This window comes from Hippopotamus amphibius, chromosome 5 (genome assembly GCF_030028045.1).
Source record: "Hippopotamus amphibius kiboko isolate mHipAmp2 chromosome 5, mHipAmp2.hap2, whole genome shotgun sequence".
NCBI lineage: Eukaryota > Metazoa > Chordata > Mammalia > Artiodactyla > Hippopotamidae > Hippopotamus > Hippopotamus amphibius.
In genome coordinates, this window is record NC_080190.1 from 10,028,566 (window position 1) to 10,052,118 (window position 23,553).

The 23,553-nt window shown below is 48.7% G+C and overlaps 1 protein-coding gene across 1 annotated transcript; it reads left to right on the plus strand.

Moving 5' to 3' along the window:
• Positions 1-1,213: 1,213 nt before the first annotated feature.
• On the plus strand, positions 1,214-22,231 carry LOC130853762 (deleted in malignant brain tumors 1 protein-like). The gene is made up of 6 exons (XM_057736075.1): positions 1,214-1,274; positions 12,879-12,911; positions 14,328-14,512; positions 19,012-19,400; positions 19,979-20,250; positions 21,701-22,231. The coding sequence occupies exons 1-6, from the start codon at positions 1,214-1,216 to the stop codon at positions 21,865-21,867; spliced, it is 1,107 nt and encodes a 368-aa protein (XP_057592058.1). The 3' UTR covers positions 21,868-22,231.
• Positions 22,232-23,553: the final 1,322 nt, after the last annotated feature.

The window sequence follows — 23,553 nt, forward strand, 5'->3', positions numbered from 1 at the left end:
GGAAAGGTGCTTATTCTCATCAAGGCGAGAGGAAGAACTTGGGAACAACAGGATTGGCTATAAGGGTAACAAAGAAAGCCAAGGTCAAAAGTAACTTTCATCTGGATGAAGCCACATGCAGACGTCCAGCCCTAAGTCCTGCGTGGTGACTTATTTAAGGCATGGGTTCCTGGTTTCCTTCCAGAATTAAGCGCCTGGAGGCTAGGGTTAACAACTCATGGCAAGAAGCCAAGGGGTCATCTCCTAGCCTCCACATCTCAGCTGAAAGGCAGAACATGGCTCACTCAGGCCAGGAGAGCAGAGCCAAGTCCTGCGAAGCCATGTGCGTCTAACCAGGAGTTACCGACCAGCAAGATTGTTTTGATAAAAATAGGAATGATAGGAAACCTTCTTGGTAGATTGTGGGGGTAAAACCAGAGTGTGGTGATAAAGAAAGACTGGGGTTCCCAAAGCAATACCTACATAAGAGAGGGATTGTGGGCAAGGTTGGAGGAGGTTGGGGGCAGGTTTGCTGGGTTTGCCAAGCTCCAAGGGGCAGACAATGTGAATGCCAAGGGCAAGAAATCAAAGTCTTGAATGGTTGGAGGTGATTCAGTTTGGGGTCACATGTTTCTCAGCTCCTGGCTTATGGAATTAGTGTGAGAGGCAGAAGATGATGGCTAAAGCTAATATAAGCCCATGGAATCCACGGATATCTCTCATCTCTTCTCTCCCATCATGTCTGCCCTAAGGCTATCCTATTTCTCTAAGGCCAGGGGCCAACCGGAGGCTTCCCTGCCAGCACAAATCATCCCCAGAGATGCTTTTCCCCTTGGCACTGTGCTGCATTTGCTCAGCAGCCCACATCCTGCTCTGCCCTGAACCTTGCAGCAGACTTCCCACAAATTCATTCACAGTCTCCAAGATGAAAATCAAGCCTACATTCAGGGAGCCCTTGAGAGATGTAGAGGTTCACCTAGAAGGATGTTTGAAATTGCATCACTAATGTCAGTGCTTTTGCATTTGGGGAATAACCAGACTCTTCACACACCAACCATCCTAACACACCTAAATTGTTCTACATACTAGCCATGGATTGTTACACAAGTCCCTTACTTCCTATATCTTTGCAGGAAGCAGTAGAAATATAGTACGCTGGAAGACACACCCCCTTTTAGCTTGGAATCTATATATATCAAGGCTTGTTTATTCAAATTGAGAAGAACCCAGCAAAATGGGGATCTCAACAGTCATCCTTGAAATATGTCTTCTATTCGGTCCAGTTCTATCTACAGGTATTATATCTAATTATCATATTTGTTAATTTCACTGCTGGAAATGCCAATCATGGCAAATTTCAACTGTTACTTGGTGCTAGATTTTCCATCTCAAGGGAACTGTTATATTGGGGCGGCGGTGGGGGGGGGGCAATGGTTTGCTGATCATTGTAATTGCAAGTATTTTTTGTTTTATTTCTGGCTGAGAAATGCAATGGTCATAGTTATAAAAAAGTCAGTCATTATGTCAATGTCTTCAGTGAGTTGCTCAACTTCGGAAAGGACTGATTGGGATGAGAAAAATTCCTGAAATTAATGAAGAGTGTGTATTATCAAGAGGCCCTAAAACCTCGTCATCATTGATCAAGCCCCCAGTTGGTGTACTGAAAAAAATGGGCAGAAGAGATTGTTCTGGAGACACTCATAACATGACTTCTGTCTGCAGGTGTGTCTGGCTTGATAATTAATATGTACGGAGCAAAATCAGATCAAGTAGCTGAGCGCAGATGAGACAATTAAGATTTCAAGTTTGTGTCTGTCACTGCTTTAGATAAATGCTTTGAAGTTTAGTTACTCAAGCACATCTTTGTGCTCTTAGAGTGTCGAGGGATGAAATGGACAGGGAAGAGCCCTGGGCAAATCAGTGAGGCCTGGAATCTCAATGTCATGTCACCAAGATGCTAAGTGAACAGGATGATTGGCTAGTCTCTCTAATATCTCTCTGTCTCTGTCTCTGTCTCTCTCTTTCTCTGACCAAGAATGCTCTGACAGGTGACACCCACTTTCCCTTCTAGTCAGGGGGACCTCAGGGGGTACTGGCTCTGGACAGTCTGGGGACTGGAGATTGTGTCTACATCAGAATATTTGAAAATGGAAGGCAGTGTTCTTAGCTCCAGCGTTTATCAGTACAAAGTTAATCCCCGGACTTGCACTGCCTCTGAAATGAGACAGGGGTCCATGTCAGCCCCTAAAGGACACAGAGCCCATTGCCAAGTCCTTATCTACAAAGAGCCTTAAAACATCCTCTACGCAGGGCTTGAGGGAACTTATGGATCTATATGATGTTATGTGTTCGTGAGAACACACACACACTTACGTGCCTGCATTTGCATTTTAGACATGAGAATTAACCCACTACAAAATGCTTGCTCTGTACCTGGTATTCTGCGAGACAGGGTACCTATCTCCCTTTGGCTAAATCTGCTAACATCCCCCAACTTAGGTATCCACATTGCAGATGAGGAAACTGAGGCTCAGAAAGGTTCTGTCTCTTCTCCAAGGTTAGCCATTGTTGTGGGACTGGGCCAGGGTGTGAACCTGGAGCAGCGCTGCTGGCATTTGGGGAGTGCCTTTGGCCCATGAACCCCTGCTGCTCCTTGCAGAGAGCTGAGGAGCCCTGGAGCCCCGTGGGGGAGCTTTGTGCTGGGGGAACCCAGGCAGCACACACTCTTCTCAGGTCCAGGCTTTGCACAAAATACTGAGGAAAAGTCAGTGAGCTCAGGTTTGTGCTGGGCTGGAGGGGCCGTGGAAATCCTGTGGCTCCTAGCAATGTGTGTGATTCTGCCGTTCATCAGCTCTGGAGCCTCTGCAAGCCTCAGTTTATTCACTGGTAAAAGGGGGTTGTGTTCCAACTTCATAGGGTTGTGTAGACATGAGGTCACCCATGCGAGGTCTGGCACCTGGGGTGTACATGGGCCCTGTCCACTGTTACTCTTCTAGGCCTTTTCCTAACATAACTTCCAAAATGCAAGGTGATATCTGAGATTGGATCCAAGAAAAGGGAAAAATGGGTGAAATCCAAATAAAGCCCAGAGTTTAGTTACTAGGAATGTACAATGTTGGTTTGGTAATCATGACAAACGTACCTCGGTCACATGAGATGTTAGCATGAGGGCAAACTGGGTGAAAGTATATGGAAACTTTCTGTATTTTCTGCAACTTTCCTATAGCTATAAAGTTATTCCAAAATAATATTTTTAAACACAACTTTCTTTATACCATTTCTTCATGGTCAATTCTTTGCAAAATAATGAAGCAATAACTGCTTACAGACTAATTCCTAACAAAGTGTTAATGCTTGTACTTCCCCTTTTCACAATTTATCAGGGGGTTTGGCAATGATTAATATCCTAAAAATAAAGAGGAATTCGAATGGAGGGACTTTTAGGCACTGTGAGATGTCCTTATGTGAGTGACATTGGACTGTGGGAGGCACTTCTGTTATCACTTAAATTTACCCCAAGGACATCTAATTAATTCCTTGCCAGCTCTCTTCGCTGCAGCGCATCTTTACGGCACAAAATCTCCCCGGGCATTATGTCACTCAGTCCAGTGTGGGTGCGAAATGTTATAGAATGAAGATAAAGTCCAAGGCCATGCCCCAGGTCAAGTCCAAGAACATCACTGTCTGGCACCCGGGACCCTGAGGTCCTGCTTGGCCGTCCTCTTCAGCCTCTGTCTCTCCACAGCCTGCTCCACAACCCCCACCTGAGTTTCAGTTCCCACTTGTTCCCTGCTGTTTTCCACCCAGAGATTTTCTTTGTTCTGCCTGTTTTCTGGGATACCTGGCAGCGGGATGTCTCATAGCACAAAGCAGCCTGTCCTGCCCGCCTCCCGCCTGCAGTAACGCCGCCTCTTGCCATGCTGACTGCACTCATGCTGTTCCCTCCACGTGGAACGCGGTCTTGTTCTTCCCCCCCTCCCTCCCCTCCCCTGGCTAAATCTAGCTGCTATTTTGAAATACCACAGACCCTGTCCAATCCAGGAACCCTGACATGTACTCTCAACACACACACACAGACACACACACGATGTGTCATCCTGTGTTTGCCACTCTAATTCTCCCATAGAACCTTTACTCTTGCATTGGATCATCTATGGGTTTTTCTAGAGATCCTGCTATGCTGGGAGTCCATGGAGGGTAGGGACCATGTATTGTTCACTTAATACAACACCGTGCATCACCCAGAGCCTCACAGAAGCTCCGGCTGACCATAATGGAAGGGCAGGAGAGAGGGTGTGTGTGCCCTGAGCCGTGCCCTCTGTGCCTGTGCCAGGTCCTGAGAAGTATTTCTCTTCCCTTGTGTATAGTTTATGGGGAGTCAGACACCGTATCAGGAGCAATATTGACCATGAACTCTCCATTACTAAATATTATTATTTCAGAATGTTTTGCTTTCTGACAAGCAGAAATGGAATCTCAGTGTTTTCACTTGAATTTTGGGAAGCAGTGCAGCTGAGCTGTGAGCACCCTTGCTCTGGGGTCAGTGCTCTAGGCTTCTGAGATCGCCTTCACTATGACCTTTGACCTGTTATATTACTTCCCTAAGGCTTGGATTTCTCTTGTATAAAATAGATTGTGTAATAATTCTACCATAAAGGATATTGTGAAGATAAAACGAGATACTACAGGTAGAGCACTTAGCTCGATGCCAGGAATGTCGTAACTGTTGTAGATATGACCATTCCTCTCCTGCCTACCTCCCCCCTCCCCTCCTTCTCTTTCTCTTCTCTTCTTCAGTCTCTGCTTTATCCTTAGATTTATTTTTTCCTTATCTTCTTTTTCTTTTTCATCCTTATTCTTTTCCTTTAGCCTACAACCCCAATTTCTTCTCACCTAAAAGAATCTGCCTCCTACATTCTCTGCCACCTCATCCCATGCCGTCAGCCTCAAGCTGCAGCTTTTAATGTATAGTTAGTGTGGAAAGTGTAGAAACTAGAGAAAAGCACAGAGAAAAAGGTAAAAATGCCCATCTTCCTATCACCCAAGATCGCCTTTATTAAAATATATATTTGTTTCAAATTATGTGTGTATATTAGTGATACACAGACTTTCTCTAGTTTATATTCTGAATATTTTAACATGCACTCATGATTTTTGGAGATTGAAGTTTTTTCCAGTTTTCTTCATTTTTGTTTTTTAATTTTTTACTTTATTGAGGTATGATTGATCAAGAAATTTTCAGGATACTTAAAGAGTAACTCGGGGTGACTTGATATGCATATGCCTTGTGAAAAGATTCTCCCCCAGCTAGTTAATGAATATATCCATCACCTCACATGTTTATCTTTTATTTTGGTGAGAGCATTGAAGTCCTACTCTTTATCATATTCCAATTGTACAATAGATAGTGTTATCAACTATTTAATATTAGATCCTGAAACTTATCCATGGTATAACTGAAAGTTTGTGCCGTTTTACCAAACTCTCCCTATTTCTTCCATCACCTTTCAAGTTCTTTCTGAAATTACAACAGATAATATTGTGAAGGTCATGTTTGTTCATGCATCTTTGTCCACATTAAGTAAATTATGATTTCCTTTAGCTGATTCTTAGAAGTAGAATTACTGAGTCAAAACGTTGATCATTTGAAGACTTTTAAAACATATTGATAAATTATTTTCCAGAAATGTACCAATTTTTTCTCTAATCAGTTAAAAAACAAGAGTGGCAATTTTCTACACCCTCACTGATCTGAATATTATTATTCAGAATATTGCCTGAAATGTGGGGTAAAAAATGGTGTCCAGTTAATTTAATTTGCATGTCTTTGCTTAGAGTGAAGGTGAATGGTTTTAAGCCATTTATGTTCCTTTTTATTAATTGTCTGTTTATACCCTTCATCCATTTTGATTTTGTGAAAGTTAGTACCATCTTTGTTGATTTATATAAACTCTTTAATTTGCATGTTATTACTTTGTTCATTATATAGATGGAAAATATTTTAACAGTTTGTTGTTTGCCTTTTAATTTTTTTTAATTTTATTTATTTATTGGCTGCATTGGGTCTTTTTTGTTGCCCTCAGGCTTTCCCTAGTTGCAGTGAGCTGGGGGTACTCTTTGTTTCGTTGCGGAAGCTTCTCGTTGTGGTGACACCTCTTGTTGTGGAGGACAGGCTCTAGGTGTGTGTGCAGCCTTTAGAAGTTGCAGCACTCGAGTTCAGTAGTTGCAGCTCCTGGGCTCAGTGGTTGTGGCGAATGTGCTTCATTGCTCCACAGCATGTGGGATCTTTCTGGACCAGGGATTTAACCCATGTTCCCTGCATTGGCAGGCAGATTCTTAACCACTAAGCCACCAGGGATGTCCCACATTCTAGTCTTTAAAACTTCAATCTATAGCAAAAGCAAGCTGAGGAGTAATCAATATATTCTCTTTATCGGTCATTAAATGACAAAGGGTATTATAGCCTCAGTGGAGAAGATAAATTCTCCCCGACTCAACCTAGCAAATCTCAATATTTCTCCTTTGTGCAAAGACTGCTCCTGGCTGTTCTAGCACCATCGGGTCCTTTCATCCACAAAGAAGCATCTAAGGACACCGCCCACTGTGTGTGCCCCAAAGGGCAGATTTTGTCAAATGATCCATCTTAGAGCAACCTCTGACATTTACTATGTGGAGTGTGTGTTTACATACATGTCACTATGTACAGATGGTGGCCAGGATAATCCAACCGTCACATGAGATGCGTTCTCCAAGAGCACGTGTCTGTCCAAGCTATCACTTTGGAGCAGGTTATTTTCAACCTTTGGGGATGTATCTTTGGAAACTGCCTTTCCTCCTAGTTGGGGCCACATTTAGGAATAGCTCAGAGATGGTAGATACTGATAGTAAGAATTTAAGTCACAAACTTTCATTAGGTGTAGCCCAGAATACACCCAGGTTATCTGATTTCATCTGTTCTGTACCACTTCTTATCTTTCAGGGAAATTTATATTGGCATCACTTATAAGGCATTTGTCCCAATTATGTAGTGTAACTAGACTGATCATCCTTAGTATGATTTAATTGTTCCCAGCATAGAGGAACTGATAAAGCTGCTGAGAATCTCAGAGTTTTCAATCACAGGAGGGACCAAGTAGAGAGAAAAGTAAATGTTTTAATTTTACCCAGAGGTGTAAAGTACCAAATTGTTGTGAACCATAAGTAGCTTGAGGAGAAGAGCTTTGTTATATCTAAAAAACCAAACAGTAAAAGCCATCAGTATGTCAGACAAAAGGCATAAAAATTATCTCATATTCAGCAGTTCGCTTAATTCCATGTAATTAACTTTGGTCTGAATCCAAGTTTTTCATTAGCTCTGTTGACCTTGTCTGATGATTGAGGATGACAGTGACAGTGAGAGTTTTAAGAAGTTTGTGAGGTTTTGTTAAGGCTTGTGTGATTTGTCCAGTGAAGTGGGCACCTTGATCACTGGAGACTGTGGGAGGCATATCCCATGTGGAAAACACAATTTTAACCACTTATTTTTCACTGTGAGACCATCAGCCCTGCAGCCAGAAAAGGCTATAACTTATCAAACTTAAAAAATGAGGTCTGTCAGGGAGCCAGGAAAAGCCAAGCAGCTGTCTTGGATTTCCCATAGCCCTGACTGTTTACAGCTATTGTTTACCTATTTTAAATTACCTGATATATGAGTAGACTGTTGCCATGCTTTAAGGACATTAGGATGGCAAAAGCCTGACAATGAGGTGTTCGCTTTTGTAGAAGCAGAATGAACTTTGTGTACACGTGCCATAGTCTTCATAGATCATTGTGAAATACTACCTATCCCTTCAAACAAAGTAACAAAGATCTTAAAAGCAATATGAATCACTTAAAGGCAAGGTAGTTCACATAGTCTGTTATCAAAAGCAGCATTGCAAGAAAACTGTGTTTGTTAACAGAGAGAGGGAACCAAATAGCAGTTTGGTGCCAGATTATTGTTAATAACAAAATTTATTTACCTAATTAATTTTAATTTAGTCTTAGAAAGTCCTTTCTATAAATCTTGAAGAGGCAGTATTTTTGTAAAGGCATCAGAGTGAAATTATACCTGTCTATAATCACAAAAGACTTAAAAAGGCATGGTTAAAATCTGATTACAATGCAATTGATAAACTAACTTTTACTGCTGTGACATACAACGTTTTTAGACAATATCTATAACTATGACTGATAATCTTTTACCAGGACATTTCAGAATTTTAGGAACTCCATATCATTTCCAGAATATTTATATTAGTATACTATTACCATATAATATCCAAAGGGTTTAGAACACTCAGTCAGATAGGATAAAATATCTCAGGGTGGCACCAAACACATTTCCTCATAGTTTTAAACCTTTTGTTTATCTGTAAAAGGAAGCCGATGTTCAGTAATGAACATTTTAATGTCTTGTTTTATTCCTAAAATGTTCACCCAAAGTTCTTATCTTATTTGCATTTTTTCCCTAAAATCTTCTTCGCGTTGAGTTACTTTCCTTGCTGACAAATTTGTAACAGATAGCTTATATGAAACCTAGGCACAATAAAAGTCTTATACTTAATGTTGATGGCTTTAAAGATGTATATATTAATTAGATCAACAAAAATTAATACCAGGTCTTAATTTAGTATTGCATATTTCCCAGTTCAAGTGAACATGAAATTTATTTAGATTAATTTCTCTTCTATTCAGGATTGTTTGATTTTAAGTGCTTTTTCTTTTTTCTAAGCCAGTTAAATAGAGCTCATTTACAAATTAACCTCAGCAATATTATCCAAAGTCAAAGACACATGCTGAGACATACACATATATGCAGACAGACAGAGATCTCATAGTTTCTGCTTGAGATTTAAAATGTCTCTTGTTCTTCTCCTCTATTTTTTTTCTTTGGCTTGAAGTTCTACTCATTAATCCAAAGCTGAAGTCTTAGGCAGAGTGGGCTGTGACTGTATCTCAAGGGCATGATAAGAATGAACTTCAAGCTTTTTCTTGGCATATTTTTGTGATTTCAGGGTCAGAACTGTGAAAAAGAACAAGCTAACTGTTTCTCGTTGTATATGCAAAAAGAACCAGTTTTGCAATCAAAAATTTTTTATATCAACCAATTTTATGCTGAGTCTAAAGAATATTGCGGCTACACTGTCATAAGTCATTTTCTCTCTCTGTAGTCATGATTTCATAGCTAACATTTAAACAAGATAATATTCAAATTGGCTCTGAAAACAGGGGTAGACTGGCTAATAGAATGTTGTCCCAGCAGGGACTGTCCCTCTGGGGAGCTGGGGCCTTTGTTTGATCAGATGAATCTGAAGGAGTGAGGGAAATTGTAGGAGTGGGGAAGCTTGGTTCCCCTCTGAGAATCAGGAGAAGTTAGAAGGGGATTCTTTAGAATGTTAGGAGTGTTTTTCTGATTCCTCAGGCTTTTGATTATAGGAGAAAATCCTGGATGAAAGGGAACCTCAGTCCATTTTCCCATCCTGTGACAATAAAGGTCTAATTTTAAGAGACCCATTTTGAGGCCTTTTTTTTTTTTTTAATCCCTCAACTTAAATAAAGGCCAGGCACTGCTACAGTAGCATCTAGGTTTTTCCTTTTTCTCAACCTGTCTTGCTTACAAAGGGGATCCTCCCATATCAGGTAACCTTTAACCAAGACCCTAACTGTGCTCCTAGAATGGAATCCGGCATTCTGGAAATACTTACCAGGAGGTTCTTGCCTGAAGGGTTTTGGGGAGTGCCCCTAATTCCCTTCGAACCTGGTGTGGTTTCAGATGTCCTTTATTTTCCAATCAAATCCTGACCAGACGTCTCTGGCCCCCACTGAAACCTTGTGCAAGGCACCCAGTGCACCATGGCTGGAGAGGGGCTTTGAACCAGTGCATACCTGGTTGCCAGGACTTTCCATAGGAGGCATGCCCTGTCTAGAAGCCTCTTATGCTGCAGTGAGACTGAGCATCTATGAAGCGTAGGGTGTAGGCTGTTTGGAAGTGGCCAGCCCTATAGGTGGTCTGTGCCAGTGTATGGGCTGCTAAGGCCTGGAGTGAAGGAGGATCTCCTGGAGGAGCTGGAGTTAGCCACAATGGAAAGTGCCGGGGGGTCAGGATCTGAGGGCTGAGAGGTGGCAGTGTTCCCATAGAGGATCTTTGGACACAGAGTAAGGGGGGAGATCAAACAGCAGAAGAACCCCAAGTCTATCGCCCCGTTTGTTTGGCATCTAAGGTAAACTTGAAGGGGACATAAGGCTTAGCTAAGAAAGAAACCTTGCTTCCCGAGTACAGTAGGTAAGAGAATCACAGGAACAAAGTGCAGGGCAGTGTGTGCTGGTGGGGTGGCACAGGCACCTGGAGGGCTGCTCTGGAGAAAGACACTGGGAGGCAGCGGGGCCCGGGGAGGTGATGTTTTTTACCCCGGGAAATACAGTGTGGCGCGTAGAAGGGTGCAATTTGCTGGCGAGGGCTGCAGGCACTGAGCTCTGACTTCCCCATGTGTTGTTCCCAAGGTTGGTGAAGATGCACATGTTGGCGGGGGGCGTGCTGGGGGTTGTCATTTAGGCAGAGCTAGAGAAAGGGGGAGAGGGGAGAGAGGGGAGAGAGGGGACAGAGGGAGTGCTGGGGCTCCTGCACTGAGGGGGCCCAGATTAAGCCCTGTGGGTCTTGGAAAGAGAACAAAGCAGAGAGCTGAGAGCAAGAAAGTTCTCAAGGGAGAGAGTAAAAGTCAGAAGTCTCCAGCCAGCAGTCTGGGGAGACCTGCAGTTTACGCTGAATTTCCTGCGTTTCAGCACCATGTAATCTCTTAACAAGGTTTAAGCCCTCTCTGTCCCTGTCATAAAAGTGTCCAATGTTTGGTTTTTTACCCTATTCCTGTAGCTGTGTCTTCTATTGAAGTGCAGATATTGAAATACAGACAGGAGTCTCGTGTTGAATATGTTGTCCTGGAGCTGCTTTGTCTCCTGCCTCAGGAAATGTAAACAGGGAGCTGGTAATGTCCAGCCTGGAGCTCATCTTCTTCTCTGCCTCATGAAATGTAAACTAGAGGCCAGTTTTAAGTGTCTAGCCTGGAGCCAAAATATCTCCGATCTCATTCTGTTGAGCTGGGGTCCCGAGCAGCGGTGAGCAGCCAAAGGTGGCTCCTTGGTGAGGGCTGGGAAGCTGTCTCTGGGGTTCCCTGATGCAGGGGCTCAAGCCCATCCCAGAGGTCACTGCAGGCTGTGGGCTTCCCCTCTCCTCACTGCCTCCCAAGTCTGGCTTCAGCGACTGAACTGCTGGGGTTGTGGGCATCAATCAGGGGACATGCCTAGCTCAGCCCACAGCCAAGAGCTCTAAAACACAGCCACTGGTTGGTTAAAGACGACCAGACTTCAGTCTATCCTCTTGATAGAAAACATCACTCAGAACTCAGACGTCTAACCCTGGGACAACTCTGAGCTCGGATCTCAGGACCTCTTCTTTCAAGAGACACAAGAGAATGACATTTCCTGTCTCCTTCCAGGAACCGAATCAGGTTTGGCCCTGAGGCTGGTGAATGGAGGTGACAGGTGTCAGGGCCAGGTGGAGGTCCTGTATCAAGGCTCCTGGGGCACCAGGTATGACGACAGCTGGGACACCAACAATGCCATCGTGGTCTACAGGCAGCTAGGCTGTGGCTGGGCCACATCGGCCCCAGGAAGTGCCGGGTTCGGTCAGGGCTCAGGGCCAATTGTCCTGGACAACATGGGCTTCTCAGGGCATGAGACCTACCTCTGGAGCTACCCCCACGAAGGCTGAAACTCCCACAAGTGTGGACACAATGAGGAAGCCAGTGTCATCTGCTCAAAGTTGATCTCACACAAGCAGGATTCCCTCTCTGGGGTGTGGTTTTCTCCTGAAAAGGACTGTTCTTTGCAGTGGACTCCTCTCACACTGAGTTTCCTCGATAGGTGGGCTCTCTCTCTGACGACCTCAGCAACAGTGTTGGCTCCTGAATTTCACGGGTCCTTTGCAGCCCCTTCCTCTGTGGACCCCCGGTGTGACAAGGGTGATTACTAGCTGTCACCTCAGATTCCCCCAAGACCTTTTTTATTGTGGGACTGATATCTCAGTTTGACACTTCCAATTCAGCTCTCCTGGTCAGCTCCCAGGTCACCCTCCTCGGGCCACTCAGCGCAGGGGCCCGGCACTGAGCAACTCTCTCCTAGCAACCTGATGGGTTTATTGCAGCACAGCCTGGGCGCTGAGGCTGATCACATTTCATCTTTCTCGCAGCAGCACAGATCAATTCTAGTGCCCCAGGTGAGTCACTATAGCCCAACCCAGCAAGACTGCTCTCTGGAACTCCACTTTTTCAGCTTTCTCGAAGGACACGTCAAAGAGGTGTCTTTTTCTATGGAGTGATTTCTCTGTGAGGACTCTGGAATCTGTTCCAGTGACCTGCTGAGTCCCCAGGACCAAGGCTGTTACTCATCTCAGGCTGGAGGGCCGCTATAGTCTCCTGCCACCTCCTGCTGCCAGTGCTCACTAAGAAATGCTGTAGGGGAAGAGGTTTGGTCCTCTGGTTGTTTACGATGAAAATAACTACCAGTCATTCTATGAAGAACAGTGACTGTGTTACAAACATGGCCAGGTAACACTCCTATGAAGGCTTGTCTGTTATAGAAATTCTTCACATTGAGAGCAACCCCCCAAATGTTGTTTATGACGTAGTGAAAATAGCTGGTGCTAAAAATGTTGGGAAGTGCTATATTCTCCAATGCTTTGGGGCATTCACACTGTAAATTGGAATGGTCAAGGCTCTGAGAAGTCCTACAGTGAGGAAAAGTATTGATTTTCTCCATCAAACTCATGACCATGGCATTAAAACATTATCCTGAAATATTCTAAAATCACTTCATTTTCTTTCTAGACTCATGGATCCCATCAAATACAACCACTCAGAGTAAGTATCACATTTTCCATCTGACCCAGAGGGCATGGGTTTCTTCTCCCCAAGCTTGGCTGCTAGACCCCAGGCTGCAGTCACAGGGCTCACTCTCCAAAGAGTCTGCCTCTCCTGTTCTCCTGGCACAAGGCATCTCCTGCAGCTGAGGTCCCAATCTCAGGAGGGCAGGGCCTCTCTCTAGGCTCCTCTTGGTCCTTTAGTAGCCTGGTCAGCCTCAGATTTGGATCTCTGTACAGGCACTAAGTGAGGCTGGCCCCCCGGGTAGGTCTCTGACCCCCCGGAACACTAGACCCTAGTCAGTGTGGGTTGGATGGAGCCTGCTTCATTGCTGAGCCCATGTGTAACCAGCAGAAGCTCCTGGCTGCCTGTCCTGAGCAGCTGCTGATACCCTCCACTCCCTCCCCCACTCTCCATCCCCACCCTCCCCTCCTCACCACCTGGCTTCCTGAGGCAGCAGCAGCTTCAGGCTGCCCCTCTCCTCTGATCCATTCTCTGCAGTGCAGCTAGGGGCCTCTTCACCAGATGCCAAGGTGAGTCCCAGGCTCAGGGACTGATTCCCCAGGGCGCTGTGGTCACAGACCCTCAGTGCACTGGACAGCCTCTAGGGATATGCAAAATTCCCTCCCGTTGTCTGGTTAGTTCCCGCCATCCCTCCTGCCCCTGCTCCATCCACATCAATAAATGAGAAATGAGAGCCGCCTCATTGGGTCACCAAGGCTTGATTTGGTGTGGAAAGGGGCAAAGAGCAGTAGGTCTTGGGACTCTGGATGCTCAGAGATGGCAGATGAGTGGCATGTTGGCCTTTCTGTGATCAGCAGAGATGAAGCAGAAGGGCTAGATGATGCTCTCAGCAGATAGTGAGATGTCAGTGCCAAGGGCAGAGGGGACCACCTGGCTTGAGGCCTTGTGACCTTCCCAGAGTGTGGGACACTGTGACCTTGTCCTGAGACCTAGTATGTTTGGCTGCTACCTGAAGATGGTCTGAGCTGGTCACTCAGCCACGTCCAGCAGAGGCTGATGGCCACGGTTTGAGCTGTTAATGGACTGATGTACAGATTGGCCAGGGGCTGGGAAAGATGATGATGGGGCTTTCTTTGCGGTCAGGAAGTTAAGCACTGACCTGCCCCTTAGCTACAGGACCTGGGTTTAGGTCCATAGCTAAGGACGTTGATTCCCGACATCCCCACAATTCAACCCCCATGTTACTTTACTATATGGATAAGTGGTTTCAGAGGAATCCTAGTCCCTGTGCCCTCATGGGGGTCTCATGAGAGTGAAACTGAACTTGAGTCACTTGGCACCTGGGGTGGTGGCGAGCCGTGTCTGCAGGCAGACCGTCTGCCAGCCATCTCTGTGTCTTTACATGGGCTTGTGAGGCGCTGACTGACCACACTGTTTGCCCTCGGCCCCCAGAGCTGTTTTGCCGGCAGAATCACATGCAAGCCAGCGTGAGCACGGGCTACCTCCAATCCCTGGGCCACTCTCCCAGGGACCTTGTCATTCCCAGCTCGAATGGGAGCTACCAGTGCCGGCCCCAGATCACATCAAGCCAGGTGACCTTCACAATTCCTTACTCCGGCTGTGGTACCATCGAGCAGGTAAGCCTGGAGCTTTCCCTCTTCCTCCTGCTGAGCCAGCTTTCTTAGTGATGTGCGCTGTGCTTGTTGAATTCTGGGGACCCAGAAAACATGATTATGGTAGAACCAGAACATAATCGGGGTGAAGATATAAACCCATTCCTCGATGCCATGACACAGCTGCAGCCACGTCCAAATAGAAGGAAGGGAAGTCAGCAGGGAGTTTTTCCCACCGTGGCCGGCAGAGGGGGTGCCTGGCAGGCGGCTATCACGTGGGCAAGAGCAACAGCAGCTTCCGGGACAGCTCCACGTTTTGAAGGGCCTGGAGCTCATACAGGTTGGGGTTGGGGTGGGTGACAGACGTGGGAGCCTCCTGCATGGGAGGAATGCAAGCGTATCTTACTTTTAGGAATCTCACAACGACACAGGGCTGTGCCGGTGCACTGCTGAGCCCCGGAGGAACCTGTGCATGGGGTGAGGCTGGAGGCTGGGGGTGGCCTGAAGCTTAAGCTTCGTGAGCTTCGCAATACATGGGCCTCTGCAGCTACCATTTGTTGAGCTATCACCACCTGCGGTGACCAACTGTCTTGGTCGATATAGGACTTGACAGACTTTAGCACGGAGAAGTCTCGTGTCCCGGGAATCTCCGTTATCCTGTCACCCTGCAAGAGGCAGACCCTGAGATTAGTCTGTGTCAGACTCCCCACGTCCCCAGCAAGATGACACACTTCTCCCCTCATTGTCTGCATACCTGAGAAATAGGGAGGCTGGGCTTCCAGGGGTCAAACAGGTGGCCTAGGCTCCTTAGCCAGGAAGTGGTAGGGCTGACCCCAGACTCTAAGAATCTCAAAAATGTGGCTCTGAGTGGAAGCAGCCAGGTGCACAAGATTCCCATTGCTATGACATCTGTGCAGAGGGAGAGCCGACCAGGTGGGAGGGGACTGCCGGCAACGGGGCGGGATGGAGCTGTGTGCATTAACGAGAATGTTGGGTCTCTTATTGTCAACCCCACCAAATGGTACACTTAGAGTGGGTGCATTTAATTTTATGTAAATTCATTTTAAACTCTGCACTCTAAGCTCTGAATTTTCAGCTGACACCTAAGTAATCACTTCAAGATTTTGTCTGTCAGAGAACAGACACAGGGCAAATACTTTTATTAGGGTTAGAAGCACAGTAAATATACAGTATGAGATGCTCAAATACGTACAATGTGTGTGACACAGAGAATCAGAGGGTTTGTCAGTCACCAAAGACATACTATGCATTTGCCACGTGCCAGGCTAGGTGCTACCAGGATGCTGCTCTCCATCTGGCAAGGACACAGGGAACAGTGAGAGAGGGCAGGAACGCTCGCTCAGCTAACCAGATAGGCCTTGCCTGGGCCCGGGGGTCTGCTGTCGACACGGTGGCCCCCAGCTCCTGTTGGACAGTCCTTACAGACACCAGATCTCCTTCTGAGAGAAGCTGACTGGATCAGGGAGGCGTACATGCAGAGAAGGGTACAGATGAGTCACGCCTGCAAACGTTCTAGTCCAGGGGTCCCCAACCCCCGGGCCACGGACGCTACCAGTCTGCTGCCTGTTAGCAACAGAGCTGCACTGCAGGAGATGAGCGGCACATGAACAAAGCTTTATCTGTATCTACAGCCCCTCCCCATCCCTCCCCATCAATCACATTACCGCCTGAACCATCCACAGCCCCCTCCCCAGGGTCTGTGGAAAATTGTCTTCCAGGAAACCAGTCCCTGGTGCCAAAAAGGGTGGAGACTGCTGTTCTAGTCAACCTGGCTTTTACATTATGCCCTGTCAACCAGTCGTGTTGGATTCTAGTTTGTCATGAGTTTAGTCAGTGGGACTCAGTCCACCGAAGGTGGCCACCCCTCGCGGTTCCAAATGTGCAGCCTGGAGCCTCTGACATCTGACCATCCCACCCATGTTCTTTCATCTCCATCAGAGCTGCCAAGGCCACGGGCCAGCCCTGGGCTTCTAACCTGGCTGGCTGTGGGCAGCGCAGGCTACATTTTCATTCCTCCGCTTATTTAAATGTCTGTATCCCCTAGCAAACCCGCCTCCAGGGCAGGCCAGTGTGTCATTCAGCTTTGCAACTGCCAGCGCCCCTGGTGTGGAGGCCAAGCCTGTATAAGCAGATTACTAAGGGCTCGCAGGCGTGCCAGGCACTGAACTAAGAGCTCCAGGAGACTTTCAAAGTTCTCCAGACAGCTTCTACTCCCATTTAATCCCAAGGACACAGAGGCTTACAGAGGAGAAGCCACGTGCCCAAGGCCACATGATCATGGACCGCAGGGGCAGGATGCAAAGCCAGGGTGCTGGGATCCACAGCTGGGGCTTCCTGTGCCCCCCTAGCTGCCCCGTTAACGGGAGTCCGAGGAGCGTGGGCTTGCGTGTCTGTACAGGCGAGGTCTCCGCACCGCAGGAGGGGGCAGCCCGGCGGGAGAGGCCGGCCTGCAGGGCACAGCCGCCGGCGAGCCTGCCGGACTCCCGCCCCGGCCCGGGGACCCCGTGCACAGCGCACACGTCTGAGCACGAATTTCAATCTAAAGTCAGAACGGCTTCTGATGATCAAGACAGGAGCGTGCACGCCACGTGCATCGTCTGGCGTGCCCTCAGGATCTCGCTCGGGCGTGGGAAGCACAGACACGCGTGGGTGCGAGAGCACGTGCACGGGCCCCGTGACCCCGCGGGGTGTGTCCCTGCAGGACGAGCGCGGTGGCAAAGTGTGCGTGGTTTGCCGTGATGACCCCTGGCGCTCCAACAGAAACCCCCCAGCTTTTCTGTTTGTTTGTTTTAGAGAAAATGGAAAGGCAGAAAGTACAGCGTGCTTCCCAGGAAGGCGCAGGAGGCCCAGAGCCCCTTCCAGGCCCCGCGCAGCCCCGAGCCCAGCGTGCGGGCTCAGCCGCCCCCTGCGGGGAGAGATGGGACCTGAGGTCAGAGAGGAGGCAGGGCGCCCTGGTGGCAGAGCCACTTTAAGTCACTTGCAAAACTTTTCCCTTTTCACCTGTCTTTCTGGAAGGCGTACACCAAGGCTGAGTTCTGAAACTCCAGACGTGAAGGGAAAGCCTCTCCAACACATGCTTTTCTAAAGAATAATCATGTTTAGGGTGTAGAGGTGCTGGCTTCAGAAGGGAACTTGTCTAATCTCCCAAATGGCCAGGAATGAATTTTTGCTCCTGACAGTGTATATGACTGAATGTGACTCAGTGACAAACTTTCTGGTTTTTTTTTTTTTTTTTTTTGTAAACAGTAAGGTTGTCTTACATCTTAGGGCTTCTTACATTTAGGGCACTCTGGTGTTGCTTTTTGCCCGTTCTTGCACAGGTGCCCATGGCTGGTGGGAACTTGTACCAGGCAAGGACAGGTTTGCTTCTGACCATCACAGCACTGAGGAGGGAAAGAGCCCCCCCGACCCCCAGTATCCACCTGGCAATTCCGCTCTTGTGCTCACCTCACCTGTGGCCAGCTGATCATGACCATAGGGCTCTTTCCAGGGGCACGTGCTCAGCTGTGTCCTCTTGGCCATTTGGGCTGGCTGCTCCAGGCTCCATTCTTCTTGCATCACAGTGCTTTTGCTGGGCTTCTGTTCCCTGGACCTTTCCTGCATTTCATGGATCTTAAGTGATGCTACTGATGCCATCATTAACCAAGCCCTGGGAAAAGAGAGATGCTTAGACATCACCCTTTCCTTGAGATGCTCACAGAGCATCAGGTGCGAGACTCTTGTCCCTGGAAAGGTCACTCTTACAAGATGGTAGTCACATCAAACAGCACGAGAGACTAACATTCTTATGAATTTGCTGCTTCGTGAAAGGCACAGTAGGAAATGGTCCTAAGTTTGGGGAGTGGAGAAGGAAAGCAAGACAGGAAGTGCTCCAGCATTGCCATGGCCCCCATTCCAGCACACCGCCCCCCCATCTCATTATCCATATGAGTCCCTGGGGAACTTCCTGCCCTAGAGATCAGGGACCTGCCCCACCTATAACTCTGAATCTCTGTCACTTTGGGTTCTGGCAGCTGCAGATATCAAGCTGCAATAGCTACTGACCCATCCCAACAGCACTGTGAAAACGAATGCCACCAACTCCTCCCACATGACTGCCTCACCTAATTTCTCCCAGCAAGAGTGAGAATGAAATACAACAATCCACAAAGGCCCTGAGCCATGCAGACCAAACTCAGCTTAGTCGTACAGCAGGAGTAGGGGTCATCTAGACACACCCACCTTTCCTTGAGCAGCAGCTCCCGGGAGGTGCCAACACACTGTGGTCCCCATCACGTGGCAGAGGAAAGGGGATGTGTGAAAGGAGGGAGTCTTGCTGGTGAAGCGTATCCACCCCAGGCAACGGTAGCCATGGTGACAGGCATGTACCATCTCTGTGTGATTCTCGGAGGCTTTTGAAATCTTGTGGCAGCACTTCCATCTCATTCTAACCCAAACCATCAACGAGATCCCTTCAGTGCGTGATGTTTGCCTGACTCTGCTCTCCTGCCTGCCTCTCCCAGGTGGATAATGACACCGTCACCTACTCCAACTTCCTCAAATCAGTTATTTCAAGTGGCATCATCAAGAGGAAGAAGGACATCCACCTTCGTGTCAGCTGCAAAATGCTCCAGGAAACCTGGGTTAATGTGATGTACATTACCAATGATACCCTCAAGTTCAAGAACATACAACAGGGCAAATTTAACGTGACCATTTCCTTTTATAAATCCTTTTCATTCTTACATCGCGTGACCAGCAGCCCATACTATGTGGACTTGAACCAGGATTTGTTCCTTCGGGCTGAAATCCTCCATCCTAACACCTCCCTGGCCTTATTTGTGGACACATGCGTGGCTTCACCGAATTCCAGTGACTTTACATCTTTGACTTATGATCTCATCCGGGGAGGGTAAGGAGTGTCTTCATGGGGTGGGCTTCAGCCTTTCCCTGATACCTCCCGCACAACCAGCCCAGACCTCAGGGAAGCCAGACTGGGCTTCAGTAGCTCAAGCTTAACCAGCCAGGCTGTCATCTCTGGGTGTCTGGGGAACTGAGTGGCCATCGAGCTGGTTAGATATAAAGCAAAATTAGACCAAGTGACTCAACTCCAGGCAAGCTTGAATCTTAAAAAGTCGTGCTTGTAGTGGGAAAACATTGATTTTGAAGCAGACAGAGGTTGAGATGCCTGCTTTGCCCCACACTAGCTGCATCACTCTGGACAGGCACTCGCTCTTCTAGGAGCCAGTTTCTCCAGCCATCAAATGTGCATAGTGAAGCCCATGTCCCAGCCTGTTGGGAGGATTAAACAAGGAGTAGTTGGGGCGCTGGACAAAGAGCGTGCCCGGCAGGTGTTCCACAAGGAATGTGAAGGCAGCAGGAGGTTCCCTGCCCTCCACCCTCTGAGGAGGCTGCCCAGCCCATGGGGTGGGTGGCGTGGGGAGTGCAGTGCCTTTCGGAGAGCTGAGAGCAGCTCCTCTCCTCTTCCAGGTGTGTGAAGGACGAAACCTACCAATCCTACGATGAGCCCTTGCCCCACGTCGTCCGCTTCAAGTTCACTGCCTTCCACTTCCTGAGCCGCTTCCCCTCCGTGTACCTGAAGTGCAAGATGATCGTGTGCAGTGCAAACGATGACTCCTCCCGTTGCCGCAGAGGCTGCGTCATGAGGGCCAAGAGGGACGTGGGCTCCTACGAGGAGAAGGTGAACGTTGTCCTGGGACCCATCCAGCTGCAGGCCCCACACGGTGAGAACAGGAACCTGGGTAGGTGGCCATCCTCCCATCCCATGGTCTGCCAGGGCCCAGGCCCATGAACCACGGGCACTGGGGACACTTCTGTGGGTGTCCTGTGTCCCCTAGAATAGGGCACTTGTGCTACCCTGGGTGATCTGGAGTTGAACTAGACCTGGTTCCCACCTTCTTCCAAGGGCTCTGGGTCAATGGGGAATGTATATGATATGTAGGGTTTGGTCAAGACAGTTCTAACCCGGGACCCAGAATACCTGACACCTTTATCCTCTGGGTTCTGAACACCCAACCTCACACCCCTCATCTGTAAGAGAAAAACATTACTATTTACCTCTTAGGACTGTTGAGAGGGTGACATAAAATGCTGCTAGTTACACTGCTTTGGTCCCTGCTTGTTACAAGTCACAGTGGTTTTGTCACCGATGTTAACATTAGTGATCACGTTATTACTTATGATGAAGATGACAGACTGTGGCCCTGGGGCAGTGAAATCAGGCTCTGGGCAGGGCCATGTAGATGCAGGCAGGACTGGTTTATTCTCACGGCTCCCAGGGGTTGACCCTGGAGAAGCCACTTCCATTTCCTCGTCTAAACGGGGAGCAGAACTCCCGCCATGCTGCTCTATTGTGGGCATGGATGAGAAAATGTTTGCAGAGGGATTCCCAGGATGTCTGGTCTAGGCCGGGCCAGGTCAACAAATGTGGTGACATTGGTGCCAGGGGCAGGTGTGGGCCAGCAGTAGTTGGCACAAAGTCACCCACAGGCACGGGACGCCACCCCACAGGCTCTCCCCATGTCTGGCTACTTCCAGGCGTTTCCCGCACGTGTTCAACATTCCAGGCATCTTTGGAAGGCCTATTATGTGACAGGGGACATCACACTAAGCAGATCAAAATCCTTGCCCTGAGGGCTTCCATTCCAGCGGGCGGGGACGCAGTGCAGTCATAAGTCACCTGCATGGTACCCACCTGGGGGCTGGAGCAACAGAGGGACGGCAGGCAGGGCAGGGGGAGGGGCACAGGGGGTCGATGGGGACGCTGCTCACATCTCTCCTCTTCCTTCTCCTCCCACTGACACTGCAGTAGCTTAAGGTCTGTGTCCCTCTTGCTGGGACCTTTGCACCAATTTCCCAAATGGGCTCAAATGCCGCAACTCGCTCCCCTCCCATCCCCTGGGAGCCTCCAGCCAGATATGTTATCCCAAAGCCCAGTTCTGACTTCCTCTTCACAAACCTTCTTTGCTTCTGTTGGCTGACAAGACACTGTGAAATCTGCCAGGGCTGACACCCAGCTGCCCTTTGGGGTCTGACCTCAGTTTCCCGAAAGGCACGCCTCTCAGCCGTCTTTGCCAGCCCACCAAGCAGTTCTGATGGCCATCACCCTACCCTGCGACCCCTACCCTTGCTTCTCTCCCCTCTCCTTCCCTGCTGGACCCATCCTGATCCCACCTCTCCTCTCCTTGCCAGACCGGCCGGTGGTTGACGTGCAGGAAGAGGCCAGCGCCCCCGGGAGCTACCACAGTACCACCATCCCCGCTGGGGTCTTCCTGGTTGTGGTGTTGGTCATAGCAGCCTTCACACTGGGGAGGTGCACCCGTGCTGCCCACGGCCAGCCTCCAAGCTCTAGGATGTGAAGCAGGAGAACACACGCGGTGCTCAGACACAGGACCCCTGCTCTGGAGCCCAAGTGAGGGAGGAAGAAACTAGTGTCCACAGCATGGTACCCAGAGCCCCCAACTCTGTTTGGCCCAGGTGCACGGTGGGGGGTGGGTGGAGGTGGAGGTGAGACAGATGGGAGCAAGTTTCCCTAGAAACACAGGCTGGGAATTAGGAAAAAATGTCAGACTGCAGGTGCCAGAACCTAAAATCCCGCGTGCAGCTGAGAGCCACACACAGGGAGCAGCAGTGCTTGTTCCAGCTGGAGTTTCTTTTCTGACCTTTTATGAACCAGCTTCTTTGGCCTGTAGTGTATATCTTAGCCCTTTCTTATTATGAACAAGCTGAATAAAGAACTTTTTTTCAAAGCAAGTGTCAGTTTGGTTCCTGTTTCCAGTGCCACACCTGAGCACTGATGCCTTCATATTAGGTGGACAGGTAGCATGGGCTCCCACAAGGAATGAGAAAGGCCAGGGGCCTGTGCCCTGTCGTGCTCTGAGGCTGAAGAGAGGGTGGGGTGAGCAGTGGACAGACGGGGCTGAGACAGCTGCACAGCATCCTCCCTGCACAGCCCCTGGGGGCTTTCACAGGCAAGGTGGCTGCGATGGACACACAGCCATCCCCACACCCACCTGCCTCCACTCCCTGGACCCGTTACAGCCTCTGCACACAGGGCGTGGGAGGCAAAGTCAGGCACATTCCCTTCTTGTGTGGGTCGTCAATGGAGCAGGTAGTTGTAGGAGGGCTGAAGCTGGCCTGGGGGGCCCGGGGTAGCGTCCAGCTGGGGGTGTGGGTGGAGAGGGTGAAATGTCAGAAGCTCAGGAGGGGAAACAGGACAGAAAGCTCTCGACAGAGACCTTCAGTGTCTCTTGACATGTCCCCTCCCTCCCACATGGCCTCCTGTGAAGTGTGAGGAGTGGAGTAGACTTGGTGGAGGGTCAGGAAGTACAGGAAGTGGGAGGCACCTTTAGCATCTTTGTGGAAGCATCTCCTGTAGGGTGACAGGGCACCTGGTTGACACGGCTACATGGGTTTGGGCATCTGGCCACTAAAACCTCTGTCCCCTGTCCTTTGACCAATGGATCCACAATTATATCACCCTTGCTTGGGAGGCAACCACTCACCTCTCTTTTCCTAGCACCTTCTTGGTTTAGCACTGATGTTCTTTGTCCTGAGACCCCTCTCTGTTCCCTGATGTAATGGGAGTGTTAGTCATTCTAGACTTTAGGCAGCAAATCTGCAGGGGAGCTGGTATCTAGGTTCACGTGACAACCACCAAAAACAGCAGTCAGGATGGGGATGCAGGCGGGAGACCAGGGCAAAGTGCAGCACCCAAGATGGCTGCTACCTGCCTTGATCCCGGGACACAGGATTTGGGAGACTGCCCTCAGCTCAGGTCAGTGTCTGGTCATTTTTCTGATTTTGGTCTCTAGGGGCCAAGAACAGACGGGTGAGCAGACCCAAGGTTTTACTCAGAACTGGATGCAGACCCTGAGTTACAAAAGCATATGGGCCTTCGTGGTGTGTGTGAGTGTGTGTGTGAGTGTGTGTGTGTGAGTGTGTGTGTGTGTGTCCTCACGCGCTTGCATTTGCGAGCGCATCCAGGGTGCACTGGATACCGTCTTCCAGTACTATGTGAGGAGCTGGGTTAGCACCGCTCATGT